Genomic DNA, 27,704 nt, shown 5'->3' with positions numbered 1-27,704 from the left:
CCGATTATGTCAAACTGTGCAAATGTTAAAATAATAATATATAAATATACACTCTTGATTACAAACCTGATTAAATATTTGTTTTTTTAGTATAATTATGATTTATGTTGTTTTTTTGTCACAACAAACAAGTAACAGATAAATCGACACTTAGGTAGCCAATACATAACTCACAGGAGCTCGATCCACTCCAAATTTCCCATATTTTTCCACCTTTTCACTTTCTCTCACCTTTGACTTTGACTTTGACTCTGACTCATTAACAACCCTTAAAATCCCCCTTTGTCTCAAACTCTCCTAAGAAACAACTGTTTTTCGTTTAATCTTATGCCCCCACACAACACTATCCTTATCCCACATTATTACCTCATTAAGCAACAAGCTTTCATTCTCTTTCATATCATCTTTCATTCTTGGAACAAAAAATTCCGGTTTTACCCCTGCCACCGCCATTCTTGGAACACCCAACACGTTCACAAACGAATAAGGAACATCATGTCTTTTTTTTCCATTTGAAGATGAAAAAGCGGACAAGAAAATATCCTTAACATTTCTCATGTGGATCCCCGTTTGACTTTGACTTTGACTACTCAAGGTCCTACTACCTTTTGAAAGTCCAACCACTACATGACCTGTTTTACGCCTTAAAGATCCACATTTTTGTCTTCTACCATTCCGGGAATTAAAGAGAAAGAAAATTGACCTTTGATGGAGATGGAGGGTAGAATCTTGGGGGTGGAGTGAAGTTTTTTTGGAGGGAGTTGACTTTTTTCAGGCGGTCAACGGCTACCCCTTCGACCCATCTGACCACTGCGATCCGTGAAGTGCGATTTGGTTCGTATTTGATTCGTTCAACTACACCTACTGATGAAGTGTTGCGTTTTAGGTCAATTGTTCTTTGTGACCGTTTTGCCCCTCCCCCTTTGTGGAAAATTATGATACGACCCTTTGAATTTCTACCTGTTGACTTGTCTTTACCTGTAATGAATTGCCTAAGTGGCCTTTCAGAGCTCACATTTTGAGCACCTGTAGGAATATGATAAAGTCAATAAAATTGTTTTTGTTTGGATAAATCATAGATGAATTCCAGATAACAATATAATCAGTAATGTTCAATTCTTAAGCACCACATCTCTACAATCAAATTAAGAAAGCTAGAAATGACATCTCTCTGGTACTGATTATCCATCTTGAATTGAAAATATGCAGGTTTAAATACCAATTTCTTTTTACTTTATCAACATATGATTCATTCTTTCAATGTATTTGCATTTTTACATGTACAAATAAGTGTTTACTGAAATGTACATGAACAAAATCAACTCTTTTTTATTTAAAAGAGTATACCATGGTCTAGGAATGCCAAAGAAAGTTCCGCTTCTGATGTCAAAAAGGTTGTTTCTTATTGTAAAGTTGAAGTTAGGGTTCAACAAGAAGAACAACAAGCAAACAAATTCAAAAAGTCACATGTTTCATCAGCAATTCATAAAACACGTGTTTTCAGCATTACTATTACCAAATTAACACTCTGAGAGAACCAATATCCCAGCAAAGCTGAAAGCTCAAAAACAGAACTTTGTCTTGGGTGACTATCGATACCCTTAAGCATTTTGACCTTATACAGACGTGGGTTTTAAGGCTAGAGACACACAGACGACACTCGAACATGTAATAATTTGAAAGAGCTAGGTTTGACATCAAAACTGTAACAAAGAATCTGTATTTGCACATTAATTTCGACATCAAATTCAATATTCATTGAGCCCCTTTTTCAGATTCATTTCTCTTGAACATGACAATTTCAACTTCGAATTTGCATTTAAAAAAAAAAAAAAAAAAAAAAAAAAAAAAAAAAAAAAAAAACTTACGGCTGATAGAGTGCTTGGATCTCATCTGAAATTTGCTAATCCTCGAAGTAATCTCAAGCGAGTGGTGCAAGTGTAGAGGTTAGAGGATATAAAGAGAGAGTGTGGTGGCTTCCTGTCACCAAAAAAGTGTTGCGAGAGCACAGTAGGTGGCGGCGACGGCGATCAGATACAGATACAGTGAGTGGTGTGAGGTTGGAGAGTGGGTGGTGATTCACTACCGATGGTGATGATGACGATAAGTTAGGCGGATGAGGTGCGATGTTGGCTTTTCAAAATAGGGTTTTTGCTATTTGTTTGAGGGAAAATGCGAGTGTAAAGGACAGAGGAGAAAAATAATATGTTTACTTTTTTATTCAATTTATGAAACGTCAATGTTAATGTCATTAATTTGTCAAACGAAAATGTGAATATTTAATGCAATTAATTTGTAAAACAGAAATGTGATAGGATGTGTAGTACCTCTTAAATTTCAAAAAATGTACAATATCCTTAATAATACAGTAAAGATACGACGAGTTTTATGAAAGGAATAACCAAATCTTCAGCCAATTCTTAATATTTTTGTACAATCTATAAAAAACATTTTAAATTATATTTTATTAACAAAAAAATTCTGATAATCAGATAAAAAATTCAAATCAGCTCTTTTTTACTAGTAAATTTTTTTTTTCTAATTATCTCCAAAGTCTCGTTAGTTTGATTTAGCTTTTAAAAAAGTTTCCAGATTTTATTTTACTTCAACTCTTTTACTTTTTTTATAAAAAATCTAGAAATTTTTTGGTTTTAAAAAAATTCATTGTGTTTACCATTTGTTACACTTTCAAGACTATTTTTTATGATGTAAACTAAAAAAGACATTGTAGTTTTTTTTTTACAAACAATATCGAAAGCAAGTCCATCATTGCATCATTTAACATAGTATAAAATCACAATATTTAACATAGTATAAAACCACAATGCTATATATTTGTATGTCGTCTAAATACAACTTCATTTTAAACATTCATGTGAAACCAAAAGTGATAATATAAGTAAATCGATAAAAGGACATTGTGTTTCTTACATTCCTGGTGTTTTGGAGCTCCAAACTTTAAATTTGTAGACACGTGAAGTAATTGATTTATGGAATAATTGTTGATATATGCTTAAGATTTAAGGATAAATTTATGCTCTTTTTTATAATTTGTACAACCTCACTTAATATACTATTGTATTGATTGGTTTATGATCGATCAATGATTTAACCTACTCTTAGATAGATTATAATAAAGTGTTCAATGCATAATTTGAATATCTTATAATACTTCTTACATAAAAATGTGTGAGAAATAGATAATATGGACGATGATGAGTTCAAAATGATGCTAACGTCATTGTTTTGTGTCAAATAATTGGTTATAGATGACATTGATCCTTAGTTTAAAGAGTTTAATGACGTTTATTCCTATTCGTAGTTTGAACCAAGAAATTTTCAGATTTTTAATGAAAAAAAAGAGTTCAAGTAAAATATCGAAACTTTTTCATAAATTGTGCCAAAAAAAAGTTTACCAGTAAAAAGAGTTGATTTGAATTTTTTATCTGGTAATCAAAGTTTTTTGTTGTCAAATAAAATTTGAATCTTTTTCATAAATTATACTAAAATATTGTAACAACGTAATTTTCAAAACAAATTTTTCCTTTTTCAACAACCAAAATTACATTTAAAATCATTCTCAAAGGAGTATTTCACAATTGTTATTACTCAAAACACATTCCCAAGATCATAGACAAATATCCACTCTATGTGTATGTTAGGCGTGTCAAACCCAACAAATAAAGGGGTACGATATACTCCAAAATAATCCCACTATATTGCACTAAAAGGTAGTACAAGGCAAGCAGGGTTTATCCACAGAGACACGAGATAATTAGCCTATACCTCTTTGCACAAGGTACTATGGTCACTAACAGTAATAAGGGGGGTTTAGAATGCAATGACTAAACAAACAATTTTAAAACACGAGTAGACAACTAAACGAATGAATTAAGTTCAGATTTTGTAAGGACTCCAACTCCATGTATGACAATTTAGCAATGTGACTCAAAGGTGACACAGTATTCGTTCAATTCTATCTAAGTTGGTACTTGAAAGTGCTAATAAGCTCTAACACTTCCCATTCACCGCATTAATTAACCAAAGCAAGCTCTTTGATTAACCCTAACCTTATTAACCTAATCTAAACAAGCTCTTGGAATTAGATTATAAGATTGCATGAAGCTTTATGTGAATGTTCCCAACAACACCCAATACTCCTCATAAGCTCGGGAGTGTAAAAGTGTATGAATAAGATTTACACTAAATTCATTAAATAGAGATCAATTTAATGCTTGTTACTTGTTCAATTTCACAAAACAATTACGGATTTTGTAAAAAAGACAACTTGAATGACCTAACCCTAGTTCAAATGTCCAATAAGAATCACAATTAGAATCAAACATTCGATTGAAGCAAAATCAAATTCATTAGATAGAAGTTAAGAACAAACATCATGTCATATGATTGAAGTCACTACCAAGAAGTCAAAACATGAAATTGGAGAAGTTAGGGTTCTAGCCACACATGGCTAGAACAAGATCACAAGTCTAAAAGATGAAATTAAGTGTAATTACAACTTACAAAAACAAGAATTAATGTTTCCAAATGATTAACGGATAAAACCTTGCAAAAACCTTCAAATTCTCCTCTCCAATGGTGCTCTGATATGTTGTGTGTGTGTAAAAATGACCCTCAACCCGTAATATGAAATATAGGAAAACTGCCAAAAGTTGGTTTTTGGGTCGAACACGGCCCGTGTTAAAATAGGCTAAACTGACACGGGTCGTGTTCAGCAACACGCCTCGTGTTTATTTGCACTAAACTGACACGCCTCGTGTTCAACATAGTCAACAGCTCCCATTTTGGTCAAACACGCCCCATGCCCACTTTTCAGTGTAAATTCAAGACGCCCCGTGTTCCCCTCTGACTTCGAATCCAAACTTGATTTTTCCAACTTTTCCGTTCTTCGCCCGATCATCCCGAAATCTTCACCAATGCTTCCCGACATTTCTCAAAGCGCGTTCCAACCTCCAATTTACCTGAAAAAGACATGAAAATGTGCAAATAAGGTTGTTCTAGAGACTAACATAAAATGTGATTAAATTCAAGACAAATGAAGGACAGTTATGCTAAATAGATGCATGAAATGGGACTAAAAGGTGTGCAAAAAGGTGCACAAATTGCACCTAACTGTGTATGGTTCACGTCGGCGCCTTCCTGCGGTCCTCGCTAATACCTGAAACACATAACACAACAACTGTAAACATAAATGCTTAGTGAGTTCCCCAAAATACCGCATACAACACATACGCCACTCGAGGCTATAGCATGACCCTCCGGTCGATGTGTCTCAGCGGGACCCTCCAGTCCCGTAGCTCGCTGGACCCTCTGGTCCGGTCATAGCTCGTTGGACCCTCCGACCCGGTCTGTATCGTTGGACCCTCCAGTCTGGTCTATAAAATCATACAACATACATATATCACATAACACATAATCTCATACATAACACATAAGACCCTATGGTCAACACATAATACCACTCTAGGTAACATATAGTGAGAAGACTCACCTCGTGTAACTCGGAAATCTCAGACTCAGTGAAATACGACCTAGCCTCCGCCTAATCATATGAAATAAACACTCGTCATCAACATATTTCCCAAGGCTAGACCATTCCCTCTAATCACTCTTGGGAAAGGTAAAAGACCATTTTACCCCTTACTTGGCTCAAATACACTAAAGTTGACCAAACCCTAAAAGTCAACAAAAGTCAACCCTCCGGGTTACGCTGCGCGTACCAAATATGTACGCTGGGCGTACCCGGAGCCTTCACAGAATCGGGGTACGCGACCCCTTACGCCCACCTCATTCAGGTCTTAATCGGTTAAGACTTGCATCTAAAATTCAGACCCGACTCCTCTAATATGACTTAATCCATAAAGTTGAAACCTTTAAGCCTTTGCATGGTTGTAAAGGTCACTTTGTTCTCAAAACACCTTTCCTCTTTCCATAGTGAGACTATAACTCATGCATGACACAAGATCCACGTCCAAGACTGGATTTTTATGAATCCTCAACACAATATACACTAGAAAAGGTCAGATCTAAGCTCATAGAGACTCTTTGCACACAAAGTCTCCAACTTTGAACCAAAAACCCTAAAATTGGTCCAAAAGCAAAACTTATGAAGAACAAGGAAAGCTTTGAGTTTTCACCTCAGAAGGGATCTCCAACCACTGTAAAACTCGGATCTACACTTGTTCTTCAACTTCTAGCTCCAACAATGGCTCCTTCTTCTCCTTCTCCACCTTTAAAAGATAACTTCAAGCTCAAACACACACACACACAAGCTAAAGCACAGGTCTCAGCTCTCTAAGGACTCACTCAAGGGGATATGGTGGCTAGGGCAAAGGACTACACGTTCCTTTTATAGTGCACAAGCCAGAAATTAGTGTTTGCATCTAGGCTCACTACGCCCAGCGTAACCCCTGGGTACACCCAGCGTACCCGGGCGAGTCCGCGTTCAATTTAAGCGCATGAGTACGCGCGGCGTACACCTTAGTACGCCCAACATACTCACCAATCCAACATACAACTTTAAGGGACTAATTTGCCAACTCTCCAAAATAGAAGGGTCATAAAGCTTACCTGGATTTCGGGCTGTTACAAATATTATGACTTAAATTTTTTTGGAGATTTCCCGATGAATAATCACAAAAACCACAACATCGTTATAGATAAAAATAACAAGAGATGTTACCTAGTTTTATATATTAAGATTATTATTTTCATATTTTTTCATAGAGGCTTGTTACGATTGTGAATCTCTACAAGTTACGAAATAAAATTCACTATGTTCTTGCAAACTACTTTGCATCAAATCATTATAAATATTTTCCCATAGATGTAGTTTAATTTCTTTTTGAGTTGGCGTTGATATCGGTGATAAATAACAATATAACACGAAGTGTGTATTTTTTGCGGTCTAAAATGTTTAACACCACAACTTATTGTCTGGTTGTCTTCTATTTCATAGTCATATAAATTCATTATTGATTTAAGTGGTCGTATATAGAGGTGTGAATAGATCTAGCAGGAATATAATGACAAAAAAAATAATTTGTCATTTTGAATTGGTTGCAAATTATTATAATATTTATAATCTTTGGAACATGAACGTTGTTACCGGTGAACATAGTCATCACCTTGCATGGAGGGTTATTTATTTGCAGATCAGCTGATTAAAAGGAGTCACGTCTTTTATATCTCGCTATACTTTTGATGTATATAAATTATGTATCAAATATTATCACTTAAATTTTTTTGGAGATTTCCCGATGAATAATCACAAAAACCACAACATCATTATAGATAAAAATAACAAGAGATGTTACCTAGTTTTATATATTAAGAGTATTATAGATAAAAATAACAAGAGATTTCCCGATGAATAATCTCTTCCAAATATCTCTCTGTATGTGAAATCTCTCCAAGAATGTCAAATCTCTCCCAAATCTCTCTAAGTATGTGAAATCTCTTCCAAATATCTCTCTGTATGTGAAATCTCTCCAAGAATGTCAAATCTCTCCCAAATCTCTCTAAGTATGTGAAATCTCTCCCAAATATCTCTCTGTATGTGAAATCTCTCCAAGAATGTCAAATCTCTCTAAGTATGTGAAATCTCTCCCAAATATCTCTTTGTATGTGAAATCTCTCCAAGAATGTCAAATCTCTCCCAAATCTCTCTGAGTATGTGGAATCTCTCTCAAATCTCTCTCGAAATCTCTCCCAACTTTCTATAATCACTCGGGGCATTCTGACCCTCGAATTTGGCGAAAACAGCTCAAAAACGGAAGTCTACGCGAAAAACGGACCTAAGGAACCGAAACCCCTCTTAGGAACCGAAACCGAACCCCTCTTAGGAACCGAAACCCCTCTTAGGAACCGAACCCTTCTGAGCCGAAGGCTGCTCAACCGAACCCGAATGTTCGGCACCTTTCGGTTTTGACCTCTTCTCTTCTAATGGCTACCGAACCTTCTCTTCTGAGGACCAAGGACCGAACCTTCCCTTCTGACCTTCGGACCGAGCCCATCGCCCTCGTTCCTTCTTCTGGCTCAGCCTCTCGCTTCCGAATCAGCACCATCCTGACCGAACCTCGGCCTAGGACCGAGAGGCCTCGCTGGGAAGCCTTTTTCTCCCGTTTTTCGATTAAATTCGCGTTTTAAGCCCGTTTTTAATTGTTTTAACACGGGATTTTCACCCAAAACTTTATTTTAACATATAAGACCCCTAAATTAATGATCTAATCACATTTTAAGGATAAAACCTTATCCAAAAGAGAGTAGGTAGAGTACAAAGGTAGAGTGTTGACTTTACCTTATTTTATGACACAAGCAACCCCATACCCACTCCATGATTAATCCACACTCCTCCCCACCATACCTTGTCACTTCCTTGTACTTTTTACCCCTCTCACAAACCATCCCCACGTTTTTAGGGCTGGTCACTCAACCTCTCTCCTCATTTTCTTTCAATCACTCTCATTCCACCAAAGATCCAACTCCAACTTTTCTCTCTAATTCAAGATCCCAAGGTTGATCATCAAGTGTTCTTCCACTCTTGGTAAGTGTAATTCATCCTCCTTGTGATTTTTACACTTCATTCTACTCAAATCATTGATAGCTTATACAAACTCCATAACTATGATGCTAGATTCTCAAAAATCTTCAAGGCATCTCCAAGTGTTCTTGAGTTAAACACCTCCATTCTTCAACAATCATCTATTGAAAACACTTAAGGTGAGTTCATACCCCTACATTTTCATGTTTTCTCAAGTTTTTTTTTTTTTTTTTTTTTTTTTTTGGGGGGGGGGGGGGGAGGGGAATACAAGATAAAACACCAAGAACATAACTAAACTTTTCTAACAGCCTTCATCAGAAAAGTTCAACTCCATTCACAGACTGTTTTAGGTGCATGTAGTTCCACTTCTTAGCTTTAAAATGACTACTTGCACATCTCCATACGATTTTTCTACAATTTATGGTGATTTTTACAAAATTGCCTATCATTTCAAACATCAATTCGGACCAGTTTGTGATTATGGACTTTTTCACACAAGTAAAAGGTCATTAAAAATTATAATAAAAATTATGAACAAACTAGACTCATTCTCCAAACTCTCGGAAGTTACAGAACTTGATTTGGACATCTTATGATTTTTCTACAAATTTTCCAATAACAGTTACAGAAAACGTTATCAACAGAAAAACATTATAAATTTCATTTCACCTTGTAACATGTTGAGCAAGGTATACATCATTATGTGATTATGTGTTGTTGCAATATATGACAATTTTGTATTCTTATATAGACATACATCAGAAAACAAATGGATTTTTACCTCCACAAGTATGGCAAATATATAAATGATATTACAAGGCTATATCCATTAAAATATAAACATTGGTAAATTTTGACAAGTAAGGCTTATGCTTACTACCCACACAAATAATTAATAATCTATAATAGGTATAGTTTAGGGTTATTTTACATAACAAACACATGATTAAAGGTTTTACACATACAAAAGAGTTATTACCACTATGGATAATTATGATAAACTATAATAAGTATAGTTAAGCCATTATACCCCCACAAACGAACACGCTAGTTATAATCGGTATAGTTATGGCATATATATATTACAAACAAAGTGATAAACTATAATAGGTATAGTTTATGTTTCATCTACCCTATGAACTTAATTACAAGAAAGGAATTCACCATCACCACTACTTTTTGTAACACCGTGATTTCCAAAAACAAAATTTTCATTTAAATAATCAATTTAATATTAAAAACACTTGTTTAAAATCTTATTCACATTCGAATTACAAAACATAGTTTCATTTTCATTATAATAGTAGACCAGGATCCTCCAAAACACAACTCTTTCTTCGGTGTGTACAATCGAACCGTTGCCATCCCGCGTTACTGTAAGAACCTGAAACAACATAACATAAACAACGTAAGCACGAAGCTTAGTGAGTTCCCCAATATACCTTACGCACATACGCCTTCCGGCCCGGACCTTTCGGTCCACATAACATTGCCTTCCGGCCCGGACCTTTCGGTCCACATAACATTGCCTTCCGGCCCATAAGATAACTGCCTTCCGGCCCATAAAATAATTGCCTTCCGGCCCATACACATATGTAACACATAATACAAATACCCTAACACATAAAGCACATATATCATATATCAACCTGCCTTCCGGCCCGTAACATATTCTAACACATAAAGCACATACACCATATATCATACCTGACCTTTCTGTCACATAATACCTTGCCTTCCGGCCCATATATAAGCATGTATATCACGCGTAGCCGCTAACTTTCCATTTATAGCATATAAACATAACACATAACATACTTGACCTTCCGGTCACACAATCAAACCCTTCCGGGTGAAGTATAGTGAGAAGACTCACCTCGCGGACACTGGAAGATAGCAACTCCTAAAATCCCTTGCACTTGATCCTCCGAGCTACAAGCTCCCTGTAACATCATATAACCCTTATTAATACTTCTATCTTCCACGTTAACTGACCCTAAGAAATCACACCAGTCAACTCTGGTCAACAGTCCATTGTCAGCTCGATTGGACTCGGCGAGTTCCCTGGCGACTCGGCGAGTCTGGTCGTCCTTCAATCCTCTAAGATTCCCCTTCTACTCGTCGAGTATCCTCTTTGACTCGACGAGTCGCTCCTGGAAGAATCGCGGGGCCACCCCGACTCCACTCGCCGAGTCTGAAGAACAACTCGGCGAGTCCCAGTGAATCTTCAAGCTACTCGCCGAGTCTGATCATCCGACTCGGCGAGTCCACGCCATGCAGTCGATCAAACTGCTTCCTGAGATACATATTTTCCCGAATATACAAACATAGTACCTTCTGGACCTCTAAGGATACTAATACAGGGTTATAAACGTTGGATAACAACACAACAATCCATCTAATCTCCAAATGGGTTTCACAAGCCCTAAATCCATGCACACATTCATATAACAGAAAATAATCCGAAAGGTTACCTGAATCATGCACTCTCAGTGTCCCCAAACCTCAGAACTCGACCCCCTTGCTCTTCCTTTGGCCAAAATCCTTCCTCTTCTTGCACCACAATTCCTTCAAAGTCAATAATGGCCTTCAAGTTTGCTCTAGATGCCACAGTCGTTTAGGGTTCTCCACAATCGGCCAAAAGACGTGAAATGACGACATAACAACCCTTATATACGACCCAATACGAAACGGCTAGGGTTTCCGCTGAACAGCGTCGACTCGCCGAGTCCAGACCTGGACTCGTCGAGTCCGGTCGCGAACCCGCGACCAAATCTGCGACCCTACTCGGCGAGTCTTGCTCCAACTCGCCGAGTCTCCCCTTTAAAACACCCCAAAATGCAATTTAACAATACTTGAGATTTTGGGCTGTTACAATTCTCCCCCACTAGAATTAGACTTCGCCCTCGAAGTCTCACTCTGAAAATAGCTCTGGCTGCTGGTCCCGCATCTCACGTTTCGGCTTCCCTAGACACTACCGATCTCTCCCGAGACCGCTACTGAACCCATACCAGAGGTACCTCCTTGTTCCTCAGAACCTTGATCTTCCGATCTCCGACGGCCACTGGCCTCTCGACGTAACACAGGCTCGCATCCACCTAATCGTTCTCTAGTAGAACCACTGCTGACTCATCCGCTATACCCTCTTCAACCGCGACACATACCAGTGTCATGGATCCGTCCCAATTCCGTTGACAGCTCCAAACGATAGGCCACCCTTCCTACCTTCGCACCTTCACGAAAAGACCCAACATACCGGGGCCCCCCATTTACCCCTCTTCCTAAATCGAAGCACCCCATCAGAAATACGAAGTCGCTGACCTGAATCACATGCTCGTAATGGCGTCTGCCTGCATAACTTTCCTGTTAACTCTAGACGATCACTAACTCTCTTTAACCTGCTGAGTCTGCTTTGTCAACTAAAGTACGAACTCTGAACTGCTCATCACTCTCTGTAATCGGAAATTACCCACGATGCACTCTGCTCCAAATCTCAACGATCACTCAACCCATAAGGGTTAGGAAACCCTGAACCACCGGATCCCCGATCCAAAGCCCACTTTGCCCATTCTGGACCGACTGAGAGATCCGTCCTCCCTCTCAGATCAACTCTCACAAGTTCCCTCTTGCCATCACATACACCTACTGAACTAGTCCCAACACCCGCAGTTGGAAAGACCCGATACACTGATGATATCCTCGAACATCTCCCAAGATGAACCACTACATCCACCCTACACTCTGATCAGATTCACACTGAGAATTTAAAATTTTCTCTCTCCATGCATCCCTTCTGAGCCTCAACAGACATCCCAACCGGATGGGTTCCTACTCCACTGCCGCGAACACGATGCTCAAAACCATACTCGAAATACTCTAACCATAACTCTGCTCTGCAGCTTTCACTTTCGTGAACTTGCACCCCCTTCGGAGTTACATACCCTCCTCTTTTCCTTTTCCACGGAACTCTCTTGAACATAATGCCACCCCAACCGGTGCCACGGTGCTCGCCCCAAGCGACACCACCCTTTTTGCGTAACTGCTATTCACATACTCTGGTTCTCATTGCAGGGCTCTCAATCCCACGCACTCTCTCCACTCATCAAAATCACTGCCTCCGCTAAACAAGATCAATAACCCGGGGCCAGACCTTCCAATGCAATCACACTGCAACATACGCGATCCGCAAATCCCGAGCTAATCCAGCGATACCAACAGAGTCTCCAGTATGGCTGGACCGACTCTCATAACACATACTAGCCACTCGAGGCTATATCCCTGTGGGTCCGTACACCCAAACTCTGCGAACCCTCAGGTTCTAACTCTGGGAACCTTCCGGTTCCAGCTCTAGAAACATGCACAACATAATCCCGTGGGATTAATGCAGTACAACCAATCACGTACCTCAAACGTACCAATACTCTGATCGCAAAATTCCGATTACTTACTCAAGCTTGATCCCGACCTCCTCTCAGGCCTCCACAATCAAATGCCCTAGGTCTGTATCTCGCCCCGCATACTCAACACTCGCTCTCGTCGGCCTATACTTTGCGCTGACAAACACTGCTGAATCCCAACAGCTAAGCACCCTTACATACTCATCGATCTCCCGGAGAATTTTACAATTCTCCCCCACTAAAGCACTGACTAACTGCCACCGATCGTCATTAACGACCTTTCAGAACCATCCTGCACAAAGAGAACATTTACCCACTGACTGCTTCCCACAAGCGTAAACAACCCTCAGCAAAACACATCTCCTCCCTGATCAATCCGCTCGAAAGAATCCGATCTTTCAATTATCCACTCCACAACTGCAGATGCTACCCATCATTCAACCCAGTGCCGCATCTCCACTATCAACCCTCACGAACGATGACCACAGGAATCCTCGACAATAACCCATAACCAAACTCACAATCTGCCCAAAGGTTGAACACCACATCGAAAACCGCACAAGACTACTGACATTAAAACACCAATTATAACCATACCCAACCATCAGGGAATAACGAATGCCAAAGCGAAAACCTGGAGCACCAATCCATAACCATGCCAGACCCGCGAAACAACGAATACCGCATCGAAATCCATACAAGATACCAGCACAAACAATACGCCTAATCAATGCCAGACAATTAAGACATCATGAAAGCATCATACCCGCAGCTGTCTCCGGCACTGCTCCGTCTCCCTCTGTCGCACGCAGATAAACACGACCCTGAGTCCTCTGGGGCTCCGCTTCATCCTGTCCTCCTCAAATCCCGAATTGGCACTGACTGCCAACTATCCCGTGCACAGTGCCCCTCCTTTCTGCACTTGCGGCATGCACCACTGGGCCAACAAGCTCCGGTGCCATCTCTCTCACACTTCCCACAAGTGTGACCGCTCCGATCCCCCATTCTAACGTCTACGGTCATGGACCGTTTCGGCGCCGACTGCGACTGCATCGGGGCCTGCCTCATCTCACGCAACTGCAACTTAACCTCTAACTCACGCCACATGGCGGCCTCCTGCGATACCAACACGGTCTCGCGCCTCTGCGCAGGCACGAACTGTTTGATACCCCCCCCCCCCTTGAGCATACTCGGATATCGGGACATCTGAGCCTGCTCCGAAGCGAACTCAGGGCAAAACATCGCCCTCTCAATAAACATCCCGGTGCTCTCAGTCACCGACTCCAAATCCTGCTTCAGCTTAAGGAACTTCCGAGCCAATTTCTCCTTTTCATCCCGCGGAACATAGCGAGTACTGAACATCCCTCTGAATTGATCCCATGAAACCGCAGCCCTCTGCGCATCGGAAAATGACCTCGTGGTCAATCTCCACCAATCCTTCGCCCCGAGCCTCAACAGGTTCAGAGCACACCCCACCCTCTGATCAGCAGGGCATAAACTCGTGGAGAAACGCCCCTCCATGTCCGATAACCATCTCATAGCAACAATCGAGTCCTGAACTCCATCGAATGTGGGAGGCTTCGCATAATAGAAATCCCGATACTGAAAACCCGACTAGCCCCTTTCTTTGCCGTTGCTACAGCCGCTGTAACCGCCGCGGCAGCCGTCTCTGCGAAAGCCGCATATCGCTCATCAAACTACTTCAATCATAGTGGTCCTGATCGACCCCAAACAATACTGGCGACTCAGCCCGCAACAATGCAGCAACCTCATCACGCAGGATCTCGCGAATCCTCGCATCCCGCTCGCTCGTGCTCGTCCGATCGATGACCGGATAACAAGATAGCCACAAGCATCATCCACTACGAACCATGGTACTCATCCCATGACATTCCTCCTCAACATGCTTCAGTGTATGGTACCTGAACCATAGCACCACTCCTCAATCTGCTCCAATGTATAACACTCGGACCACAACATCTATCTCAAACTGTTCCGATGTATTGTGCCCTGACCATAACATCACTCTGTATCCGCTCCGATGTATGGTATTCGAACCATAACATCACTCCTCAATCTGTTCCTTAGGACCTTCAAAATGCCCCCTGTATCAAGTATGGGTCCTCTGCTTTCAGTAGTACGGGCCCATACTACCTGCCACATCTACCCATACTTTCCACACGGACCATCCCAGAGTTCCTAAGTAGCTGATAAACCTGCTCTTTCACCCATCTCATCGCGCGTGCTCGCTTTCCAGCGAAATCCTCTACTCTACCAGCGCACTCATCTGGCTAGGTTTACTCCCTAGTCCCTTCTGCTGTCCTCCCACTTCTTTGCTATCAGCTGCTGAAGAGTTCCTAATGATGCCAGCCCTCTGCCTCCTGAGTATCGTCATACTCACTTGGTAGCTGACTCCCATCATTGATAACTCCACAAAGCACAAAGCAAGCAGCATTCGAGCATTGAAGCATACATAGGACTCCCCATCTGTGGTAGCTCCACCTTCTCGGCTCATCCTCGGAAGTACCTCTGTACCCCGTAGCTTTACCCCTTGTGCGTTCTAACTAGATACTCTCACTCATCACATTCACACAAAAGCATAACGCACATATAACAGCAAACCCTAGACTAAGGCATCACAAATCAGGCCACTCTAGTCCTAAGATGTGAAATACCTAGCCTGTCTCTAGCATGCAATAATGTCTCATAAAGTGCATAATAGATATTTCATAATACAAAAGTAAGGGTATTTTGGGAAATCACCGTTTGGCTCTGGCTGATTGTACACACTGCTCTTTCTTGCTTTCTCTTTGAACTCTTATTCACTTTTAGAAAACCATTTATTTGGAAAACTTTTTCTTACTTCCTCAGTTTGAGTCCAGATTTACCCGTAGGTGCGTCCGAATCCCTCAAACCAAGGCTCTGATACCAATTTGTAACACCGTGATTTCCAAAAACAAAATTTTCATTTAAATAATCAATTTAATATTAAAAACACTTGTTTAAAATCTTATTCACATTCGAATTACAAAACATAGTTTCATTTTCATTATAATAGTAGACCAGGATCCTCCAAAACACAACTCTTTCTTCGGTGTGTACAATCGAACCGTTGCCATCCCGCGTTACTGTAAGAACCTGAAACAACATAACATAAACAACGTAAGCACGAAGCTTAGTGAGTTCCCCAATATACCTTACGCACATACGCCTTCCGGCCCGGACCTTTCGGTCCACATAACATTGCCTTCCGGCCCGGACCTTTCGGTCCACATAACATTGCCTTCCGGCCCATAAGATAACTGCCTTCCGGCCCATAAAATAATTGCCTTCCGGCCCATACACATATGTAACACATAATACAAATACCCTAACACATAAAGCACATATATCATATATCAACCTGCCTTCCGGCCCGTAACATATTCTAACACATAAAGCACATACACCATATATCATACCTGACCTTTCTGTCACATAATACCTTGCCTTCCGGCCCATATATAAGCATGTATATCACGCGTAGCCGCTAACTTTCCATTTATAGCATATAAACATAACACATAACATACTTGACCTTCCGGTCACACAATCAAACCCTTCCGGGTGAAGTATAGTGAGAAGACTCACCTCGCGGACACTGGAAGATAGCAACTCCTAAAATCCCTTGCACTTGATCCTCCGAGCTACAAGCTCCCTGTAACATCATATAACCCTTATTAATACTTCTATCTTCCACGTTAACTGACCCTAAGAAATCACACCAGTCAACTCTGGTCAACAGTCCATTGTCAGCTCGATTGGACTCGGCGAGTTCCCTGGCGACTCGGCGAGTCTGGTCGTCCTTCAATCCTCTAAGATTCCCCTTCTACTCGTCGAGTATCCTCTTTGACTCGACGAGTCGCTCCTGGAAGAATCGCGGGGCCACCCCGACTCCACTCGCCGAGTCTGAAGAACAACTCGGCGAGTCCCAGTGAATCTTCAAGCTACTCGCCGAGTCTGATCATCCGACTCGGCGAGTCCACGCCATGCAGTCGATCAAACTGCTTCCTGAGATACATATTTTCCCGAATATACAAACATAGTACCTTCTGGACCTCTAAGGATACTAATACAGGGTTATAAACGTTGGATAACAACACAACAATCCATCTAATCTCCAAATGGGTTTCACAAGCCCTAAATCCATGCACACATTCATATAACAGAAAATAATCCGAAAGGTTACCTGAATCATGCACTCTCAGTGTCCCCAAACCTCAGAACTCGACCCCCTTGCTCTTCCTTTGGCCAAAATCCTTCCTCTTCTTGCACCACAATTCCTTCAAAGTCAATAATGGCCTTCAAGCTTGCTCTAGATGCCACAGTCGTTTAGGGTTCTCCACAATCGGCCAAAAGACGTGAAATGACGACATAACAACCCTTATATACGACCCAATACGAAACGGCTAGGGTTTCCGCTGAACAGCGTCGACTCGCCGAGTCCAGACCTGGACTCGTCGAGTCCGGTCGCGAACCCGCGACCAAATCTGTGACCCTACTCGGCGAGTCTTGCTCCAACTCGCCGAGTCTCCCCTTTAAAACACCCCAAAATGCAATTTAACAATACTTGAGATTTTGGGCTGTTACACTTTTGGTAAACTATAATATGCATAGTTCATGTTCACTAGTCACTATCACTATTTGATGAACTATGATATGTATAGGTTATATTCACCATCACCACCACTTTTGGTAAACTATAATTTGCATAGTTCATGTTCACTAGTCACTATCACTATCCGATGAACTATGATATGTATAGTTTATGTTCACAGTCACTATTACTATTTCATACACTACACTAGGGTTTGGTTCCGGTTTTTGGATTTAAGTCCACATTAAATTTTCGCATTGTTGGACTTCAACTATAACCGTTGAGCGTATATGCTTGAGTCATACAAGAATTTAGTCTGGATTGGCTTAGAATTGGTGGTGCCCGCCTCATCTCCTGTTCCTCGTTGGGTTGTGGACCTAGGGCAGACCGACTATATTCAACGTTTATCTAACTTAAATCTTATATAACTTATATACGCTGGACGATTATAGGGGAAATCTACGGGTCATTCTAGGGTTCATTAACGCATCATATAGAAATATTCTGTTCATACTTAACTTAGAAAATATTGGATTTTATGGAAATCAAACTCTATCGATTTTACAAGGAAAATGGTTTCTACTTCAAACAAAACTCTTATGAACTCACCAACTTAATTGTTGACACTCTTTCAAAACTACTTGTATTCTCAGGAAGTCAGTGAAACAGGAAAACTTCAACGCTTTGAGGATGGGACGTTATAACGTCAACAATTTATTTTTGTCATCATAATGTAATAAATTTTGAAACATGTAAACATATACTTTGGTGTAACTTTTTCAATTATATTTATGATGGTTGTATTTACTTTGAGCACTATTATACACGTTGTTGTGATACTGTACATGAAGTCCTCCACCCCCGGACGTTTCCGCCATCCTTGGTTTGGGGGTGTGACAAAGAATATTCTCAAGTACCTGCGAAGGACTAAGGATTGGGTTCTTATTCTAGGTGGGAGTGATGACTTGAGAGTGACAGGGTATAGTGACGCCATCTTTCAGACCGACGGAGATAATTTCCGCTCTCAGTCGGGCTGAGTATTTACCCCGAATGGAGGAGCAGTTACTTGGAAAAGTTCCAAGCAGGAGAATGTAGCTGATTTAACGTGAGAATCAGAGTACATAGCATCAAGCGAAGCGGCGAAGGAGGCGATATGGCTGGAGAACTTCACCGGAGACCTTGGAGTTGTACCATCTATAAACGAGCCTATGGAGATTTTCTATGACAGCGACAATACGGTTGCCTTAGCCAAGGAACCAATGGATCATGGTAGATCCAGGCACATTGAAAGAAAATATCACTTCATAAGATACAAGATAGAAGAAGGACTCCTCGTAGCAAAGAGGGTATCCTCAGAAGAGAACCCAACAGATCCCCTCACAAAGGGACTGAATAGGGTTAAGCATTTGCAGCATGCGAGGCACATCAGGTTGAAAGACGATATTAGTTTTAATGATTAGATAGCTATTTCTGAAACTTGTAATAGATAAAATGTAATTGACATTTGATGATTAAATAAAAGTTGTTGTTTATTTATGAGTAAAGTTACTATCTTGTGTCAATTGTTTACTATTATTTCTATTTTGCATGTTTTGACTTCCGGAATAATAAGATTATTCAAACAATCTACAGTCGATCAGACTTTGGGAGTAGGTATTGAATCAAGACTGTCATGAATTTGGCTTGTAGATTGTCTGAAATGGTTAGACATTGCCATGACATTCTTGAGTGCTCACAAGTTCCGAGTATTGGATTAAACCCACACTCACTTATATTACTTCATTGAATTCATCTCGAGTGATCATGAGACGATAATATCATACATGTCTTCAAACCAAGAGATACGAGTTGCTGACTATAAGTTGGTTGTGCATTGATAGTACGAAAACACATCAGTAACTTGATGTTATAAAACGTACTGTTGTGTATGCTTTGGCGAGTAGTTAGTACAAGCATATGAGTCGAATTTTATCTGTTCCTTTTATTCCTTGGAGGATTAAAAGCGATATCTTGGGCCCCTCGATGATTTTGTTTTGACTTATGTGTCGGGCTCGGTTAGAACTCAATTGATGTGTTCGATTAAGTTCTATGTCAAACAAATCGGAAATCGGGAAACAAATAGCTGGACAATAAGTATGACGTTGTTCCATGTATTTGTCTGGATGATATCTTGAGAACAGAGGATTATATGATCACTGTCTAAAATGGCGCGTCTTAGTTCAACAAGGTTTTAAAAGCTACGATTGTTGGTCGGTTCCTGAAGCCATGCTTGCAACTATAGTTATTAGACTTATCCAAGTGGGAGACTGTTGGATAAGGTGTCTAAGTCCATAACTATATTTGGTATGTACTTGACCCGATTTAGCACGGTCCATTTGGGTTGCACTTCATTCGAACAATTTGGACTTTTGAGAATAGGATATTTATGATTCATTAATACATTATGATTCATTAATATATTATGATTCATTAATACATTATGATTTAGCATGGTCCATTTGGGTTGCATTTCACCCCAATTCGTCGAGTGCATCTAACAACTCGTCGAGTTCTTTCAGAGTCCAAAAAACCCGGACAAACCCTAGCCAACTCGTCAAGTTCACTCATATCCAGTAGACGGGGAAACCTGATCCAACTCATCGAGTTTTCTCCCTATTTGCACATTCGGATGATACGTCGATTACATGGACTCTAGGGCTTATATCTGAAATCTAAAGGTGTCTAGAAGGATAAAGTTTCCAATTTTACCCCTATAACCACTCTGAATGCTCTAAAACCCTTAACAAAGGTTAGAAAGCTCAAAAGCTTAGCCATATGGTTCAAGACTCAAGGGATTTGGAATCCCTCCTTTCCAAAATAGGTTATAGTCCTCAAAATGTTCCAAAGATGGAGACTTTATGGACATGCATGTCTAATGCATGTCTTGAAGTCAAAATGGCCAAAGAGGGAAAAATATACCCTAAATTCCATGCATGGCATCCATGCTTGACCAAAAGCTAGATCTAGCCCACTATGAGACCATTTTGCCCTGAAGATTCATAAAGTTGCAAATGTTATGAACCCCATGCATGCAATCAACAAGAATAATAAGAAATGAAGAGTAAACTCAAGATCTAGCCATCTTCTAAGATAAAAATCGAATCTTGAATGCTTACAATAGTCCACAAGATGGTTAAGCTCAAGATTGAGGGTTTTGTTTGCTGGATCTTCTTCTTCTTCTCACTCTCTTCTTCTTCTTCTCACTTTCTTCTTCTTCTTAAGGTCCAAAAGTCACTCTAGCTCACAACATGAGAGAAAATGGAGATTAGGGTTTAACACAGACGTTCTTAGGGTTTGGAGGCTGATGGAAGGTCAGCCTCAAGGTTTTAAGGAGATTATATAGGGTGTAAACCCCAAAAATTAGGGTTTTCCTTTACAACGCCTACTCGTCGAGTTGGGCCTTCCAACTCGTTGAGTAGGTCATGAATTCCGCGTCCCACAATTGATCTTTACTCTACGAGTTGAAGCTCCAAACTCTTCGAGTTCTAGTCTAAAACCCTAACATTCGAAAAGTGATTTGATATCTGAAACAAGCGTTACAAAATATAGGTACAAAAAGAAAGTTTTAGAGAGTGTTACGAAGTAGTTGATGGTGTAATTTTGAATATATTGATTGATATCATCAAACTAACTAAACTCTTTTGTTACCCAAGAAACTATGAAACCATTTATCGACCTATTTTTTAGAATGCATGCCATTAAATTTTTTATTTTTAGTTAAAAGATTGATGCTATAATTTAAGACGTCTTATTTAAGGTTGAGATCTTTTAAAACTTAAAAGTTCAATATACCCTACAACATTTAATTCTCAAAAAGATATAAAAAATAAAGATAACATTTTAATTTTATTAAATATGCAAGGATAGCCGATACGCGGCGAACCCTAAAACATTCCTCCACAATCTAAACAAAAAACGTGTGAACCTCCTTTTAAAGACTATTTCCATCCTATAAAATCCCCAGAAAGCCCTCGATAGCGACAAACGGACAAAGGGTATCATATCGGGCAGTCCATCAACCATTCACTCACCTGCCCGGAATTCGATTCTTTCCCATTCGTCCCCCATTCCCTGCCCGCAAATCTCGGGCAGTCTTCTCTCGAACAGGCTTCCTTCAACTGCAACACGACAGTGGGATATCGACCTATACGTACAGACTATCATGTATCTATATGTTATATTTATATAGATTTTTGTATCTATATATATGAACAGCTCGCCAATCATACATTCCCTGTGAAAATTGACATCACTAGACGAATTTTTTGGAGCTTCTGTTTGGTGTAGGGAGACATGTGGAGGAAGACGGTGGCTCGATCGGCAGCGGTGGTGGAAAACCTCCGAAAGTCACGGAGTTTTTCTATCGCGGCGTCGACGTCTTCGATTCCTGGTCCTTGCATTGTTCATAAGCGTGGAGCTGATATTCTTCATGATCCTTGGTTTAACAAGGTTTGTTGATTTTGATATACGTAATTGTGTCGCATTTTTAGTTTCTCTTCTACCAATTTCGCTAAAATTGATGCATGGTGTACAACTTATTTCTGGTAAAGGTAGCACTAGTTTTATATTACAAACAGTTTGTAGTTTTGCAGATCTTCAAAATTTCGTAGTATTTGTGCTGTAATTGTGATGAATATGTGTTATTGAATTGGTATTTAGATTTGAGACTTTCGTGTTTTGAATGTTCTTGCTCCGAGGAAAGGGTGGCGTTAAATTGTGATAGATTTGATTTTTAAAACAACCACACACACGAAAGAAAATAAACATGCTGTGAACAAAATAAGGGGAAAACGCTGGTTTACAACACTTCAGTAAAAAATTTGTATTGAGTTTGGTGGCTGTCATAAATTACTCTCTTACACCATTCTGCATGAAACTTTGTTTGTAAACAAACAATATTCTTGCAGATTTGCAGAAAATAGAGAGAAAAGCACAGTAAAAAAGAACACACAAGTTGTTAAAAAATATGGAATTGTGCCCATCTTTTTAAAAAGGAATATATACCCCTTTTGTTCAAAATATAGAGATACGTGCAACTTTTCCTCACTTCCAAACAGAGGGCTACATTGTTCATTGATTGTGATATCAAAAACTAACCCTGAAAAGGTTCTTGTTCTTATTCTTTCACATCTCTGTTTCAGAAAGCAGGTTGGAGGGTTGATTAAATTAAACAATATTTCATTAACAGACAAATAGAAGCTCTTTATGACTATAAACTAAATGCTAATATTTTAAAAAGAATTATTAGTCATATATTGAGTTTTGATTCTTGATTTTGCTTTACCTTCTTCCTAAGAATAAATGGTGATACCTAATATAATTGTTTTTTCATTGTGTCTAAGTCTAACTAATCATTGCTTGTGGAATATCCAAGAACAGGATACTGGATTTCCTTTAACAGAAAGAGACCGACTTGGGCTTCGTGGTCTCCTCCCACCTCGTGTCATATCTTTTGAACAACAATATGATCGTTTCAGTAAGTTGTATATTTCTTCCAATTCTGTTTTTGTTTTTAAGTCTTTACATTATTAGTAATTACATATACTCAATTTATTGTATTTGCTTTACAAGAATAGCATTAAGTTTGTAACACTAATGTCTATATGCCTATTGTTAGTGGAGTCATATCGATCATTGGAAAAGAATACAGAAGGTCAACCAGATAGTGTTGTATCCTTGGCAAAATGGAGAATCTTGAATAGACTACATGACAGGAATGAGACATTATACTACAAGGTATATGATATATATATATATATATATATATATATATATATATATATATATATATATATATATATATATCATACATTATTATATGAAAATGATCAAACAGATGATAATAATGTAAAAAATGTTTGAACTTGTCATCACTAGGTACTGATTGATAACATCAAAGATTTTGCTCCAGTGATATACACTCCCACAGTAGGTTTGGTATGCCAAAACTATTCAGGATTGTTTAGGCGTCCACGTGGCATGTACTTTAGTGCCAAAGATAGAGGAGAGATGATGTCAATGATTTATAACTGGCCAGCTCAAGAGGTTATATGTGTTCCATGATTCCATTTTAACATAACTGCTCAAATATAAGTCATTTTTCATTATAGTTATTATTATTATTTTTTTAATTTTGACTAAATTTAAAGCAAATTAAATTATACATACAGGTGGACATGGTAGTGCTGACAGATGGCAGTCGTATACTTGGCTTAGGTGATCTTGGAGTTCAGGGAATTGGTATTCCAATTGGGAAACTTGATATGTATGTTGCTGCTGCTGGTATTAATCCACAAAGGGTATGTCAAAACTTGAATTTATTTTTCTTTACACACACAACTTTATGATCTATCCTTTTATATTGTAGGTCCTCCCTATTATGCTTGATGTTGGAACCAACAATCAAAAGCTGCTAGAAGATCCTCTTTGTAAGTAGATACATTACACATACAACATAACCGTTACTTTGCACCGGTATTTACAAAATTGCCCCTTCATTTAAATTTGATTGACAGATTTAGGGCTACGAGAACAAAGGTTGGAAGGAGAAGAATATATTTCAATAGTGGATGAGTTAATGGAAGCTCTTCATGCACGTTGGCCAAAAGCTGTTATCCAGGTTCTTTTTTTTCATAAGTCTGGCTTCTTTTATCTGTTGTAATGATGTTTTGTCTTGTTTTATTTTAAAAAGGCAATTCAGTCACAAAAGAGTAACCTTATTGATTTGATTTTTGGAATGGTGATGTGAATCAGTTTGAAGATTTTCAATTCAAGTGGGCTTTTGAAACTCTTCAAAGATACCGAAAGAAGTTCTGCATGTTCAATGATGACATACAGGTTAGAGCATTTTTTATAGAGTTAAATGCAAGAAACAGAAATGTACTTTCATTGATTGTTTATTATACTTTCATTTCCTTCTACTACAACAATGTTATATCAAGCATTGAAAGATTTGATTTTGTGCTAGTATTCGTTTGAAAAGTATGTGCCAGTTTTATTAATTTACCCTAAATATATATATATATATATATATATATATATATATATATATATATATATATTTTTTTTAATTAATGTTAGGGAACTGCTGGTGTTGCATTAGCTGGATTACTTGGAACTGTTAGAGCACAAAGTCGACCGTTGTCAGATTTTGTTGACCAAAAGATTGTGGTTGTTGGAGCTGGAAGGTATTTATTATAATCTTAAATGCTAGAAAATAGCAATATACTTTTGTTTATTGTAGATAGCATTCATTCTAGTTTCATTTCATGTTTTCATAGCTCTCTACTTTAATTTCTTCTCATTACAGCATCATCCTACCTTGAATTGAAAAATCTCCCCAAATACAAAGCAATTTTCAGTGTGTAGGATGCAGAAATAAATGAAAGTAGAATGGTGTATTTATTGGGTTTAGCAGTTTATTATATAAAATAGAAGCTCTTAGTCTGTATGTTGTTTTGATTCAGTGCAGGGCTTGGTGTTCTTAAAATGGCATATGAAGCTGTGGGAAGAATGTCAGGAACAACACCAAACCCTCAGTTTTTCTTAATTGATAAAGATGTATGTACTGTAGTGTTTTATATTTTAATTTATATCCATGAAGGAATGGAATCTGGAATCTGAGACGTTTTGGTGTTTGTATTTTGGTTGCAGGGTTTGATCACAAAAGAGAGAAGTGGTGTTGACCCAGCAGCTTCACCATTTGCAAAATCCATTGGAGAGGTTCAAAGTATTGGACTCCAGGAGGGATCTGATCTCCTTCAAGTGGTACATTACATCTCTTTTTCCAAAATACTAACTGCTAAATGCTACTTTCATTTCTTTTTTCTTATCAATGCCCATCTCCTTGAATTGAACTGATACGTCTCTTTTTCAGTTACATACCTTCTTTTGTTCCTTTATTTTAACATTCTACTTTCATTTTTTTTTTTGTCTTGTTACTCATGTCCTTGAAGTGGTAGGTTTTTAAAATAAGAGCAAGCTAAATTCAAGAAATAAGAATGCACTTTCATTTATTTGTTTACATTAACATCCTACTTTCATTTCTTTTAGTTACAACATTCTACTTGCTAAACTTTTTCTTATTAAGACATCTCTATAAACTTGTGCTTGTGCTTGTGCTGTTCCTTTCATACAGATTTTGATGTTTTACATTACAGGTCAAAAAGGTCAAACCTCATGTCCTTGTTGGTTTATCTGGAGTTGGAGGTATTTTCAATGAGCAGGTGTGTACTTACTCTTTTCACTGTATTTTAATCCTAACCCGACTTAACTTTAATGTATCTCTTACTTCTGTAACTGTAAGTCTAATCTTTTCAAATCTTACAGAAAGCTCCTCGTAATTGATATTTTTTTCCTTCATATGATCAGGTGCTAAAAGCCATGCGAGATTCTGACTCCCCAAGACCTGCTATTTTCGCCATGTCAAATCCCACGAATAATGGTTTGTTTGTGTTTATGAAATGCAATTTTCTTTTCATGGATTATTAATTATATATATGATATGATTTATGAAACAGCTGAATGCACTGCTGCTGATGCATTTAAATACGCTGGTGACAACATAGTTTTTGGAAGTGGGAGTCCTTTTCAGAATGTTGTTCTTGGTATGTTGCATTTCTTCACCTAAATTTCATTTTCCTTTCTTTTTTAATAATCACTGTCTGACACTTATTGTTAACAGGAAACGGGAAATCTGGCCATGTAAATCAAGCAAATAACATGTACCTCTTCCCCGGGTATGTATGTGCTTATTTTGTTTCTATAGGGCAAATTGGTCATTTTGCATCTACTTAACAACGTTTGCTTATTTTAGGATTGGTTTGGGAGCTCTGGTTTCTGGTGCTCATCTTATAACAGATGGAATGATGCATGCAGCATCTACATGGTATGACTATGAAATTAAACAAAACAAAATCATCTTCAGACCTTTCACAACAAAATAATTTCTTTTTTCTTTGTGTGTGTGTGTGTGTCCAGTCTTGCCTCGTATATTACAGATGAAGAAATCCAGCAGGGAATACTGTATCCATCTATCAATAGGTACTGCTGTTTATTATAATTACTAAGAAAATTTTCATTAAACAATTTCGAGTTTTTAAATATATGTGGCTGGCAATGGCAATCATTATTGAATTGTAGTATTCGGAAGATAACTGCTGAAGTAGGAGCTGCTGTGCTTCGGGCAGCGGTCAGTGAAGATCTAGCGGAAGGGCGAGGTGAAGTGGGACCCAAAGAGCTCGCACACATGTCAAAAGTATTGTCAAATCTCCATACTTTCATGTTTCTTTTTTTGGCTTAATGGACTAACCACTTAATCTGGACAGACAGAATGACCCACCCAAAAAAACCCCGACTTACCAACTCCCTTACATGACCTATCTGTCCTCATTTTTTCCTCCTACACGTTGAAATTGATGCTAGGGCAAAATGGTCATTTAATCTCATTCAATTTGTTATGGCTTATTTAGTCTTAAAAAGAAACCGACTTTATGTAGTATACAACATGTTATCCAAACATACATCATTACCCATTCAGTCACGGACTTAATAGGGAAAAAACGACCCCTAAGGCGTCATTTGATTGGACATGACAATACACTTGTTTGGCTAGGACTAGTAGGACTGAGACTGATTTTGTCCCACATAAAAAGGTGTAACAAGGTAAGTGGGTCACTCTCGACCTCTCGTTTATGCAAAAAGACATAGATGCCATTCTCATTCTCATCATCCGTTTAATTATTCATAAAAATTGTAATGTTACGTGTATGCAGGAAGAATCTGTGGAATATGTAAAGCGTAACATGTGGTATCCGGTTTACAGTCCACTTGTTCATGAGAAATAATATGGGTGTGCAGATGGTGACTCATAAACTTTATTATTTAGTTAACATTCATTGCATTAAAAGAGGGTTATGATTAGAGGCTATAAATACAAGGCCCGTGCCTGTTTTTGATTTTGATTAAGTAACCGATACAAATTTTGATTCTTGATGAGCCTTTTGTGGCCATCCATGTAGAATGACACCTTATTGTTTTCATTATCAACTTTGTTTATGTTTCTCTCTTA

At 38.8% G+C, this 27,704-nt stretch overlaps 1 protein-coding gene and 1 pseudogene across 1 annotated transcript; one reads left to right on the top strand and one right to left on the bottom strand.

The window, feature by feature from the left end:
- Window positions 1-150: 150 nt before the first annotated feature.
- On the bottom strand, window positions 151-21,799 carry LOC111912844 (60S ribosomal protein L2, mitochondrial-like; annotated as a pseudogene).
- On the top strand, window positions 21,590-27,704 carry LOC111912885 (NAD-dependent malic enzyme 59 kDa isoform, mitochondrial). The gene is made up of 19 exons (XM_023908622.2): window positions 21,590-22,084; window positions 23,015-23,111; window positions 23,253-23,371; window positions 23,513-23,680; window positions 23,806-23,934; window positions 24,003-24,063; window positions 24,151-24,254; window positions 24,389-24,472; window positions 24,716-24,822; window positions 25,102-25,195; window positions 25,289-25,402; window positions 25,795-25,860; window positions 26,006-26,078; window positions 26,155-26,241; window positions 26,319-26,373; window positions 26,451-26,522; window positions 26,615-26,677; window positions 26,777-26,891; window positions 27,409-27,704. The coding sequence occupies exons 1-19, from the start codon at window positions 21,929-21,931 to the stop codon at window positions 27,478-27,480; spliced, it is 1,836 nt and encodes a 611-aa protein (XP_023764390.1). The 5' UTR covers window positions 21,590-21,928; the 3' UTR covers window positions 27,481-27,704.

This window comes from Lactuca sativa, chromosome 7, assembly GCF_002870075.4.
Source record: "Lactuca sativa cultivar Salinas chromosome 7, Lsat_Salinas_v11, whole genome shotgun sequence".
Classification (NCBI taxonomy): Eukaryota; Viridiplantae; Streptophyta; class Magnoliopsida; order Asterales; family Asteraceae; genus Lactuca; species Lactuca sativa.
The sequence above is the reverse complement of the archived record's forward strand: the minus strand, read 5'-3'. Positions and strand labels throughout refer to the sequence as shown.

Excerpts from the sequence above, each read along its gene's own strand:
- LOC111912885 (XM_023908622.2), top strand. The coding sequence starts at position 21,929 with ATGTGGAGGAAGACGGTGGCTCGATCGGCAGCGGTGGTGGAAAACCTC. Across the intron at positions 22,085-23,014 it reads ATGATCCTTGGTTTAACAAG|GATACTGGATTTCCTTTAAC; the intron begins GTTTGTTGATTT and ends ATCCAAGAACAG. Across the intron at positions 25,196-25,288 it reads TTTTCTTAATTGATAAAGAT|GGTTTGATCACAAAAGAGAG; the intron begins GTATGTACTGTA and ends TTTTGGTTGCAG.